This window comes from Apteryx mantelli, chromosome 1 (genome assembly GCF_036417845.1).
Source record: "Apteryx mantelli isolate bAptMan1 chromosome 1, bAptMan1.hap1, whole genome shotgun sequence".
In the NCBI taxonomy this organism is placed as follows: Eukaryota; Metazoa; Chordata; class Aves; order Apterygiformes; family Apterygidae; genus Apteryx; species Apteryx mantelli.
In genome coordinates, this window is record NC_089978.1 from 24,852,358 (window position 1) to 24,865,364 (window position 13,007).

General features: G+C 39.9%; 1 protein-coding gene across 1 annotated transcript in view; it reads right to left on the bottom strand.

The window, feature by feature from the left end:
* Positions 1–13,007, bottom strand: part of FLT1 (fms related receptor tyrosine kinase 1) — a 114,530-nt gene that overhangs the window by 49,039 nt on the left and 52,484 nt on the right. Inside the window, exons 11-12 of the mRNA XM_067290798.1 lie at positions 9,423–9,537; positions 371–479 (exon numbers count right to left, since the gene is read on the bottom strand). Of these exons, the coding sequence (XP_067146899.1) occupies positions 371–479; positions 9,423–9,537 (224 nt within the window). The remainder of the gene's footprint in view (positions 1–370; positions 480–9,422; positions 9,538–13,007) is intronic.

The window sequence follows — 13,007 nt, forward strand, 5'->3', positions numbered from 1 at the left end:
AGACCAACAGTGACACACATGACACTGACTTACTGGTCAAAATACAGTACCCCTTCATGTACAGAATGATTGCAGAGGTTAGGCAATATAAAAGGTCAAATTACAAGTTGCTATATTTACAAGCAATTTGTGCCATGCTGGGATACTTGATGGAGGGATATCACTCATCAGATTTGGTTCCCCTCTTAGAAATCCAGATCACCTGCTTTGAAAAACCCTTCTAGAAACACTGAAATGCATGGTATGAGTTTACAAGTGCACATATTGCAATAATTCTCATGGTTTGGGATGTGTAAAAGCCATGACAGCCTAACAATTATAATTCCAGGACCAGGGAGCATGTTTAGCTCTAGTAGGGACTACCTCTTACCTGTTACAATAAAGCTCATGTTTCTTTCGGCTTTCCCCACTTTATTGGCTGCCACACAGCTGTAGATTCCAGAAGATATGGCTTCAGCTACAACCAGAGTGCTAGCGGTCTGCGAAAGAAAGAAGAGATTTAGCTCTCAGTGGATCATGAACTTGTTTAAAAGCTTCCCTTCTCTTTTTACTAAGTCACTGTTAACACTCCTATGATTCAGTCTCTCCATTCATTCAGTGACAGGCACCACTGAGGCTATTTAAAGGAGATGTCACCATATAAAATTTTGGAAAGGATGGAAAAATAACAGGAAACAAGCTCCTCGGGAGACCATTATATTATCAGAGCCACCACAAAGAAAAATCTTTGAATGTGTCTTTCAGGTTGACTTATCTCTTGTTGATGTAATGATAAGTTACAGAACATGAAGTGTGACGCAACATGGTTCACCCCAGGGGACAACCAGCCTGTAGGCAGCCAGTCAGCAAAGGGACTAGGTGAAGATCAACTCAGGCACTTGGGCAACACCGGGAAAAGAGTAGCTCCATTTGACACTAAATGCATCTGATTTCTCCTTCACTCTCTTGTAAGTCTTATGTGAAAAAGGGCACGGGCAAAACAGAAGTTTAGTCTATTTTGGGGGGACTATCTCCTCTTCTTTGATTTAATATTTCTATCATTAAACAATAATCTGTTGGGATTTTTTACATTGTACTCTAGCACCACATTAAGACAGAGCTGAGACATGGGGCATGCACCTGGGTTTCAGCAGTGGGAAGTGCTCTTGAATGTCACAGTGTCCTGTTCTTCTACCTTTGTGTCTCTGCCTTAGTTCTTCTGTAAAACATGTACTGGCAGGAGTTACAGGTAGAATTGTGACAGTGATGAAAGGAAATTGTGTGGCTATGAAATTTTACTTTTTTGAATTATTTGAGTTTTTTTCTATAAACCTTCAAAATATTTTTGGTGCAATTAATACATTCTTCCTTTAAGTCTGTCTGATTGCTGGAGTCCATAGACAAGCTCAGGAGGGTGAGTCAATGCTAAATAAAGATGAGTTATCTGAATATAAACACTGGCTCAGTATTCACATGGCTTCTACATCTCCTATTCAGAGACTTCATGGCCATCCCCAAACTCCTTGTTGTAACTTCTACATAATATAGACTTTCTGGTATCCCAAAACATTCTTTAGCAGAGAGAGACTATTACTTTTCCAGCTACTCAAGCAAACATAGTGGAGTCAAGTCATTTGATTTTGGCTAGATTATATGTTTTAGAAAGATGTCTTGCGGCAAATTCAAGACTAAAAGTGATGCTAATGATATCCTTACCCTGTTAAGCTGCCTGAGTGGTCAATTATCTGTCTGCTAAGAAGTTACATCTCATTTTCAATTAGAATTTTTCTAACTTACCTTTTTGGCTGTTCTGTGAGATGAAAGAGGCTCAGTAATACCAGATAGATAATTACAGCCCTTGAAAAAAATCATCCCATTTTACTAAATTCAGTAGACTGACCTCTATAAATTCCTAATTATAAATCACGGGTCCAGCCCTGTCTATATTTTGTCATTCTCTTTGAATTCCATCCAATTTTTAAATATCATTTCATAAAGTGTGGACATAGGGCTCAGAGCAAGATTTCTGCAGCCCTTTTTGCCAATATTAGCTTGGAATAGAAGGAAGTCTTGCAACATCTGCCAGAGGGCTAATGTGGGTGGTTAAAAACTGCTTCTGCCATTTCCACCACAAAATAAGGCTTTCTTGTGTCTCTTCATATGACCTCATAACAACTTTGCAAAGGTAGAAACAATGATGCAAAATGCACAGTAAAGGAGAATGAGGCTCTTACTTTCTAACTCCAGGGAGCCTGATCTTTATCCTACTACACTAAGAACCAGAGTGTTTCTGAGCCTGAAGAGAACATGGCAAATATTTCTCCCACAATAATTAGGATTTTTTGGGGGTAGTATCAAAGAGTATATTGTCCTGACACTGTCAGGTATTAGCTTTTAATGGAAAATTTTCCATAATGTCTGAGTTTTACTACTCCAGCCCATTATTACTTTTATTAGACTGAGGTTTCCATATACTTTTGCACTTAAGCAGTATGACTGTAGTTACTGATCTGAGCGCTTATAGGTTATGTATCCACATGTATTATATGACACTAGGAAACATTCCCGGGCACTGAAACTCAGTGATTTACACTGTTAAATTGTTAACATGTCCCCAGCACTGCTTTGGTTTGGACCAACTTGCATTGTCCCAAATACTCCTCTAGCACAGACTAACCAACACTCCCAAAACGCAGTCTTCGAGCAACCATCCTCTTTTGAAGGATAAGAGAAATTACTGTTATGAGCATTGGCCATTCTACACATGCTGGTCTTAGTGCCACAGAGCAGTCATCAGTATGTTTACTTGACTAATACAGAGATAACCATAGCATCTAGGAAAAAAGCAAGACTAGCTTTGCAACAGAACAGAATCTTTTAGCAACACAATGTCTCTGCACACATCTTTTAGCTTATAAATTAGCCATAAGGATAAGATAACATCTCTTTAAATTGTTTGTGAGCCCTCCAGTGGTGCAAACTGTGCTCTGCATTGCGGATGCCAGCCAAAACCCACCAGAGAAGCGGCATTTACAAAACTAAGCCTGGCATGTTTTTGTTTATTGAGCAATTATGGTTATGCAAGATCAGTTTGTGCTGTGTGGTTCCTCCATACAGCTATTGCTGCAAAAGGAGTAAGAGAAAAAACAGATCTTGCAGGGTTGTATCAACCATCTTGGCAATGGATCATGAAGTTTCAGGCCCTGGATTAGCAACCACATTATACACAGAAAGTCTGAATCAAGTTACCATAAGCAGACAGAACACAGCAAATCCTTCCAGGCCTGCTTGACTTCTTGAACATACTCATCCATCTACAAACCCTATTTACCACCAAATTTCTGATCCTTTCTTCCTCCTTTCTGTACCCACCTCACCTGAAGCACTGTGCTAAGGGCTCATTTCAGAGCGAGAGGCTAGGGAAGTGAATCATGTATTGCTGCTGCTACTGCCAGCAAAAAAAGAGGTGTAAAACAGAGACCATGAGATGGAAGAGGAAATTGCAGAGTTGTCCATAATGGAAGCTGATGAGGAAAAGACTGGGAAAAAGAGAGCGCAAAGCAACTGGCAACAATCTTTGTGGTCCGGAAGCAGGATGGACTGATCTTTCCTAGAGTGTATCCTTGAAACTCCCTCTTCCCATAATAGCTTAGATAAAGGACTCTAACTGCTCCAGCTGATGGCAGCCAAGCAAGGGAAGATTTCACAAAATGACTGGTACCATGACTCTTTCCTTACCCCTAGAAGGCCTCTACAGACACATGCATAAACACGCTCCATTCAGAGATTGTTGTGCTAACTTCTTTGAACAGCCCATACATTTAAAAGACAAAATATTGCCCTTTCAGCATTGAGCAGGTTAGTGTAAGTCTGCCAAATGTTGTTGATACCCTCCTAGTTATGCTTTTAAGAAAATCTATTTGTTAAAAAACTAGGAAGCAAATGAAAATACATTCTCCCACTGCCTTACAAGCAGCCATGCAGACTGGATTTGTTTAAGGCTAAAGGGGAGAGATTAATTAGGAAGACCCATGTTGAAATATTTGTGACACACCACTGGATTGTTCTGATTGTGCCAAAAACTTTGTATGATCAGCATGCCTCACGTCTTGGCAAGGAGCATCAGTGCAAAGCATCTGGACAACATGCTTCACCCTCAGAACCGCCACCATGTCCAGAGAAGAAACCCTCACTGACATATCTCCAAGAGCAGGACAGTAAGCGCAGGAGAGCACCTTCTTCCCCCCAGTTCAGGCAGTTAGCCTATTGTTCAGCAAACAGATCTGTGTTTTCCCACTGCATCGCATGTTGTTCTGCTTGAACAGGCCATGAGATTGAGTGCATCCAGCTGACTCATGAGGATGTCACGATACAGACAGCTAAGTACCACCATATGCACTCCCTGCACTTTCTCAGTGCCCTGCACAAAATGAAGCAGTGTTTGATTCATGTCTGTCTCACGCACTGAGGGAGGTCATTGATTTTAGGAGCAGGAGGGAGTTACAGCTCAGCAGAGGCAGGTGCCAAATTCTGCTGGTTTTAATCTCACCAAACACTAGGCTCAGCTGGCACCTCTGAAGTGATCTGTTTAAAAGTGTTGACAGCAATTCTAGTAGCACTCAGGAGGGCCCCAAGAGAAGTTACAATGTGTTGAAAGAGAGGCAAGCTAAACTCTCAGTGCTATCTTTAGCCTGCCTTCCTATGAAAATTAGGCTTATGTGATCACACTGTCTGTCTGTCTATCTGTCTGCCATTGTCCTCTCCTTCCCTCCACCCTCAGTAATTTCTGAGCCTCTGGCCTGATTTCAACCAAAATCGACAGACATTTCAAGGCTAATAAGATCTTATGTGTTGCATGAAAATCAGCTGTTGGGCAGAGGAGAAAAAACAAAATGCATGCTGTTGCAGGGTGAGCTAAACAGCTATCTCTTCTGGTTTGGGTGCTACCTGGCCAATCAGCATGGACATATTGGCCAGAAAAACTGGCATGTTTAGAGACTGAGAACAGACAGAACAGATGCTTCCTTTTCTCCAGTTAGTAATGATGGGACACTGGACAGAGGCAGAGGTTCAGGGTTTGACATATAAGGTGCAGGAGAGATGGACCCATCCTGTTCTCCATGGTGACACCTTATCTGTCAGTTCCATGATGGATTGACTCCCCTGATTCCCCTGCAATCCACATTTATGTTGGACAGTCACAGTTTTTAATACCATCCACAGTCAGCACATGCCAGGATGACTCATCATTGTCAGCCAAACCAGAGATGTGTAAGAGCAAACCTAGGTTTGGTTTTGCAGAATCTTCTAACAGGGACATTACTTTCCATTTCTCTGAAGTCAAATGGCTTTGTCGCTCACAAGGGATGGGACCATTAAAAACTTGTGTCAATAAGGTGCTTACACAATGACAAATAATGCCATCTATCTATCTATATATAGATACATATATATATACACACATATAGGAGAACAGAGTTATATACATATATGTAGTCATATAAGTATATATATGGATGAATAAATATGTGAATAAAGCCATTTTGCTAAACCACAACTTCATGAATTAATATTCTTTATACACTGTTCCTGGATGCACATACTATGACACAGACCTGGCTTTTCTGGTACCTACTACCCTCAGTGGAATACCAATATTTTCTAGCAGCAGAGAAATGGGGCACTCAGGGTCCAGCTGTTCCATTTCAGGTTCTGAAGAATGTGGCTCTAGTGTGTTATTTCCTCAAACCAAGCTTTTCTGAGCCACTCCAACGTCTCCCTGTACCCATCAGCCCTCCTGTCTACCATCTCCTTTCTCTTGAGTTTATCATCATTTGTTCTTAGCCAGCATCTTCTAGTCTCTCTCACCTGAGCTCACCTTCTTAGCCCTCTTACATGCAATTCTCCATCCCCAGGGTCTCTGTCCAGCCCCTGCAGTTCTTTGTCCCTGGGATGTCTGTACGAGGAGTACTAACTCCTTTTTTTGCAGCTAGTGATAAACCAAAGTTGGCCTGTACACACAGGAGAGAACATGTATATACTACGGTGATACCAATGAATATACCAGCTCTTTGTATCTTGTTATTGCAGGTTGTTCACAGACTGACATTTTAATCACCCTGATCACTCCAAGAACAATAATCAGTATTGGCTGTGAATTATACATAGCAGTTGATTTTATCTGGAAACACTGTGAACTGATGGCTCTTAGCAGCCTAAGAATAGTGCAACTTTGTAGGAAGTCACTGAAAATGTCCAACAAAATTAGAATGAAACTCTGGGTGTGGGAATCGAATCACTTGAAGAGTTGTCTTATGATTAGTATTATGTCTTATGTCACAAACTTCTTCCATTATACCACTCAGGTTTCTCAATGTCCGTTTAGAGAGGTTTCAAAGGAAATGTTACTAATACACTGCTGTTGTCACGATTTCTCTCTGTCTTCTCTCTGAAGAATAGTGTAGCACAGGCTTCCTGCATTACTTTAACCATAGAGACACAGGATCTGAGGTTTTCATAATTTTAAAAATATACTTGTGACTACCTCTGTAACAGACAAACAATCACTCAACCTACCAAAGTGAAAGGCCAAACCAGAAGTGTTTGTTGATGTTGAACATACTGGAAACGAATGAAATTGGCATGATGTCTGTAAGCAAGGTGAAAATGGCTACCTTGGTTGCTAAAGGAAACCTTTTGACCATTCCTTGTTCATCGCTTACAATAATCTCATCCTCTGGTCACCTCCATTTCCCCTTTTAGTCTAACCCAAATGTGTAACTGAGTCTCTTCATCCATTTCCTACTGCTTTGTCTACTACTTTGCTGTTTCCATTGAGCTTTAAGACTCTTTTTTACCATGCTTGCTATGCTTGGATGTGGAAATGGGTAGACACTCTGTTTTGATAGCAGGACTCCATTGATGTGGAAGTGCCTCAGAGAGCTGTTTATAGCTGTTTGTGGCAGCCGAACTGCTCACAGTAGCAGTTCATCAGAATCAGACAGTTGTGATGACATGCTGCATTCAGTGAGCTCAGTGCTATTGACATTCTTACAATATCCCAGCCAATGAGGAAGAATTTTGTCTGAACTGTGTCCCTTTGAGTTTGCTCTGGGAGACCAAGAAAGACTGTTGGACTTCAAGGAGTGAAAAGCTATAGACTTCCATGGGGAAAAAAAAAAAATCCTGGAAACTATAGAGCAGCTGTGTGCACACAAATCATGCAACTCACAGTTTGGCCAGAAACCCATACTTAGAGAGCATTTTCTACTTACACTAGCAATCTAGCTGTGCTCAAAGAGCTATGGAATAGCAGCAGAACAGAAGAAACCTTAACAAAACAATTCTCAGAAGCAAAAAGAATTTGCACTGAATGAAGAGCTTGATAACTACAGGTAACCTGCACATTTTCAGCAAGGATGGCATGTGAATTGAAAGCCAGGCAGAAGGCTTTATCTGCAAGCCACTTTTTTCCTAACAGCATTGCCACCAAAAAAATGTGAAAAAGCTGGGCAAAAAGAATATTTGACTACCCCCCTCTTCCCTATAAAGACCAGTATGGGTAAAGCAGGGTAGACCTTTCTGAGATGAACTAAACAGCATGAAGACAAGGAATACAAAGGAGAACCACCGAATTTCATTGCAAAACTTTCCATGTTACATACGCAGGGACCATCCCTTGATTCATTTTTGGATATATTTTAAAAAACAATTGCTTGCCAAAGACTTCAAACAAAACCTGCAGTTCTGCAGCAAAGACCCATTACTAGCATCTTCCTCCAGGGAGGAACTTGTTTGCTGTTGCCTGGAAGTTGGCCTGACATTTCAGCCACTCCTCTTCTGCAGTCTCCAAAGTGCATGGCATACGAGGAGAATGAGGTCTGGTCATTAGACAGCTCCTTCTGCACCGTGTGAGCAGTTAGGACTTCATTCGTAGCATGGCTAGATGCCTTCTGGAAAATAACTGGTTCTCATTGCCTTTTGTTCATCATTCCTCCTTTGGCATAACATCTGTCGTCCTGTGCCTCAAATGATTTTCCTTTCCTTCTTCAGATCCCTCCTTACATCTCATTTTTCATGTGCTTTCCTATGACAGTCTCCCCTAGGAAGTGCTTTGCTCCCATTTTTGCCTTCATCTTCAACCATGTAGAGGTGGCCAGCTAAACAGAGCAAATGCCTCACAGAGAACCACCCCATTCCCATGCACTGGAACAGTGCAATGGACACCTGTAGTAAAGTCTAAAAAATACAATAGCAAGAGAAAATGCAGTCTCAGGCCTGATTCTTGGCTGCATTCAAAGCCCTGTTTATGCTGTGGGGTGTGAAAGGAACCTAACATGAGAGTAATTACAATCCATTTTCACCTGCAGAAAACTGAAGGCAGCCATCAAGAAAAGGGAGACCTAGATCCCCCTTGTCCTTCACCTAGAATTATAAGAAGCACTTCAGGATGCTAGGAAATTACAGGTCTAGAATAAGATAGGCTTTCAGCTCTATAATCACATTAGTCATTACTGCCATGAATCAAACTAGACTGAAACCAGATGCTGTGATAGTGGCAAACCATGGTGCATCTCAGACAGAGCTCCTGCATGGCACAGGTTACCCAAACACAACAACTCATTCTGATGCTGAATCCAGTAAAGTGGAGTTGATCAAGGGCATCCTTTAGGAAAACATCTTGATTTAAAGATTTCAACTGATGGAGAATCCCCCAAAGCTCTTGGCAAGCTAATTTCACTGTCTCTCTCTCCCATATTAGACAATAGCACAGGATAGGGTCTGTCATCCTTCAGCAGTACCTGCATGTCCCTATGACCCATAAAGGTAGTTCTGATGTTTGACTCAGACTAGACACCTAACATTTAGACAGTTAATGAAGATGGGATGAATCCCACCATGCAGTCTCTGACTGAGATCACTCTTAGAAACTTTCCATCTACAATCCAGATTAATTTGTCCCTTTAAATTTTTTATTGTAAAAGAAGATCTGGTCATCTAGTAATCTCGGAGTACATCTGTGAATAAACTCTCTAATAAGAGCAAATTGTTTTATTCTCATAGGAAAAACAACGGGAAATTGTGCAATGGCACAAAATGAAGACAAGATGGCCTGGAACTCTTCGCCTGTGTTCCTAAGTTGCCCCAAGATACTACAAACCAGCTCTAAGTAACCACGTATGCTGAATCCCACCAACACACTCTTCTGTCACGTCACTTACCTTTATATGACTGCATGCAGAAATACATACATCTCTACATCTCAGTAGATAAATACCAAACTCTGTCTTTGCATGTGCAGAAGTTATCTGCATGCATGCAGATCTTAAAATGCAAACAATATAACAATACTGGCTTTTTCATTGTTACCTCAATAGCATCTTGAAGTATCTTTTCAGCTGGTGCTTTCACACAAAAGGGTTATTTTCTCCCAGTAATCATACCTTATTTTTGCCCTCAATTACTGCTGTTCGCTCGGTGATGCTCTGGATTCTGTTTCCTATGCTGCTGCCAGCTTTCAAGATGAAAGATCCTTCAGTATAAGAGCAAAAGCCATTCCTGAAGACAACAAAAATTAGGTGAGTCTTTATGGATTTGGTGATAAACTGAAATATTCAATACATAAGCCAAAACAATTCTTCTGGAGCCAATGATATCATCCAGGAGAACTGCAGGTGCTGCGATCACCAGGCAATTATATTTACATTTCATAAAATCTTGAGGTTTGGAGCCTGAAAATCATATCCACTTCCACAGTCCCCCCCCGCAAATATTTCTCTGGAGTCAGTGTTAACATTTAAGCCACCATAGGTTAAATTTACAGTCAGCTTAAAATTTATAATCTGAACCTAATTATAGGACTATGTGAGACCAATGTCCCATTTCCAATGCTCCTAAGTTTTCAGCTATTATGATAATTCAGGCTTGGCTTTAAATATGAGTTCCCATTATTTTCAGCCTTAAAATTCAAGATAACTTATATTTGTTTCAAGTTCTATTCCATAATGTATTGGATGCAATTTCATTATTCTTTTTGTTCTTTCTGTTACCATGAAAAATGATGCAAGTTCTCATTTCTGATTGTTTTCTTTAGTTCAGATTACAAAATAGCAAATTATCAATACTGTGATTCAATGACTGCAAGATGCATAATAAAAAATATGCAGAATCTTTCAAATTATCAAAACAAAATTAAACAAAACTATCCCTAACTGCCAAAGGGATTCAAATGTTCACTTTATCTGAAAAAAACAAAGACATGCTAATGAATGGAAATCTCAGGAAAAAAAACCTTTTTGCCTTACACAACAAATTGGCTTATAATCAGAACATTCAGGTGTGGTCATGGTAGAGCTAATTTGTTTCCCAAAGCCTAATTTGGTACACATGGAAATAAGCACGTTGGAATGCTTCTTAAATTCTGTCCATCCCTATTGTTCTTTCAGGACATCTAGTTTTGTTTTTTTATCCAAAATCTAGTTATTGCTTTTTCAATTCCAGCTTGAATAGTAGAACTTAACCCTTCATCAGGGTCAAGTTCTTTCAAATACAGTATGTTCCTTTGATCTACCATGGATTTTAAAGATAACAACTGTAGTATCCATAATCAAGTTGTTCTGACATATATATATATATATATATATATACATCAGTTGTTTGGAGAAATGACCTTTAAAGCCTGATGACTGGATAACATGCAATCATGACCAAAGAATGAGGTTCATTTCCCTTCAGCTAACTGTGCAGTTTGCTTAAACTCTGCATTGCTTATAGTATCTGTGGTACACTAGCTTTATGTGATTGCTTTTAGTTGTGCAGCATTGCATCAAACTGACCAGTGTGTTAGCTGATATTACAGCTTAAAGAAATGATGGTATGTAAACTAACTTGGGCTGTAATCACTAGCATAGATATATAATCATCTGCCCAAATTTCCTAATGGGTATTGAGAGACTCAGTGAGCTAAAAAAGCCCCAAACCAGAAGCAAGCCGTGGTCATTCATGCACAGAGAGAGGACAGGGAGCAACAGCATGGCAAGAAAGCCCTAACTACACAACCATTTATTTCACAGATTCCAGACACTGATTTAAAAGCCAGCTTCTAAGAAAGGGCTGTTGTGGTCAGAGTGGTGAAAGACAGCTGTATGAAGATAGCTGATCCATTCAGATGGAAAAAAAAAGATTAAAAATTATTTAGAGAGGTAGATCCCATTTATTTTGCACATTTAATGCTTTAAAAAGTCTTGCTTTGTAACAAGACCAGAGCTCAGAAGAAATGTCAACATAAGTAAACCAATAACTTTTCCATGCCATAGCAGATTTCAGAACTCAGTTTATGATGCCGGTATCAGATGCACACAAATAGGCAGTACCAAAGACACATCTGTGTAACTGGGTATTGGAGCAATCTCTGTACAGAAAGATGGAGACTCTAGAATCTCATTTCATCTGTACTAAGAAGTCATTTTTTTATTTTCATCCTTTCAGACAGATGAAAATATTATTTTTCCTTACAGAATGAATTTATGCTTCTTTGTTACAATGTTGGAAATTTGTCCTCTTTGCTATAAATGTCCTTACTAAGAAACACATACTAGTAAAGGACCAGGAGAAGGTATAACGCATATTCAGAAACCACTTATGCATCTCTGATAGGCATCTCCAATCTCATTTCTTTCAGCTCTGTGACCTGTAGGTTTAGTTATTATTATATTCTTCCTTGTAGGTCCTTGAAAAGGAGTATATAAATTTAGGTTGCAACGTCTTAGGGGTGAGGACAGTGTTACATGTTTGCTAATGCCTAGTACAATGGGGTGCTGATTACCTCTTAATACCATAATACAAACCATCATCATAATTACAATAACATCACAATAACAACAAAAACACATGTAAAATACTAGATGAAATATTAGCCCTGGAGGCACATATGTGAACTCTACTAACTTCACATACCATGTTATCTTCAAACTGCCAATTACAGTGCTAATGCCATTATAGTAGAAAATCAAATACACTTAATAGCTGTTGTCCCTGGTTTTAATAAAAAAAAATAGGAATCAAGGTCAAGCTGAGAATACATTATCAAACAGCTTCTATAACTGGTGGTACACAGTGAGAGATGTGACTACCATCATACTGTGCCCCCTCAGCTCCACAGTCTGCTTGATCAGCAAACACTTATGGATCAGCTGAAGCACGGCTGCCAGGGTAAGCCTAGAACAAGACTCTGACTCATCCCTTTGGATACATAACAAGATGTTTTCTCTCCTCACCTTCAACTCAGATACACAAACATAGCTTAAGGACAGAATAAGAGCCATCTTCAGTCTCCCGAGCTGGTTAGTTAGAGGAGTACCTAGTCATTCTGCCTCTTGCAGCTTTCAGCAGTGCCACATGAAGCCATTGCTTAAGCCAGATGCATTGGTTAGAGATGGGCAAGGGACAAATGGGAGTAATAAAAAATCATGTCTCCTAATCTGACTTCAGCTCTTAACAACAGGCATTTTGTAACAGAAAAAGAAAAGATTCTGCTGAACTTAGATGCAGTCAACAAACCAAATGTTTGTGTTAAGCACAGATGCTTGGAAAGAAGTAGAAAAGAAGTATAAAAATTTGCTCTGGCTGGGACTAAAATACACAACCATCTTCCAGTTAGTTCAGTTGAAGTTTCATTGTATATGTCCTCAGATAACATCAGCTACACATTTTTATGGCTTCTAAAGAATTTACAAGTTCCTTCAAATTATTCACTCAATAAAATACCAAGGGTATACTATGCGTAACAAGCACTGCCTGTGTTTGTGCTTGAAGGGAAATCCCACTGAATTTTGAGTATCTGAATCTTACTCCAGATACCTCTGGAGTTCATGAATTCCTGAAATATTTTGTTGTTGGGATGAGTCTCATTGCTTTGCATATTCAGGAACATGTACAGCAGGGTTACTGCTAGGTTAGAGAAAAAGCACACAGTGTGTACAGAGGTTGATAAACAAGCCAAGATTCTGCCAGTACATTGCTAAGCAGTC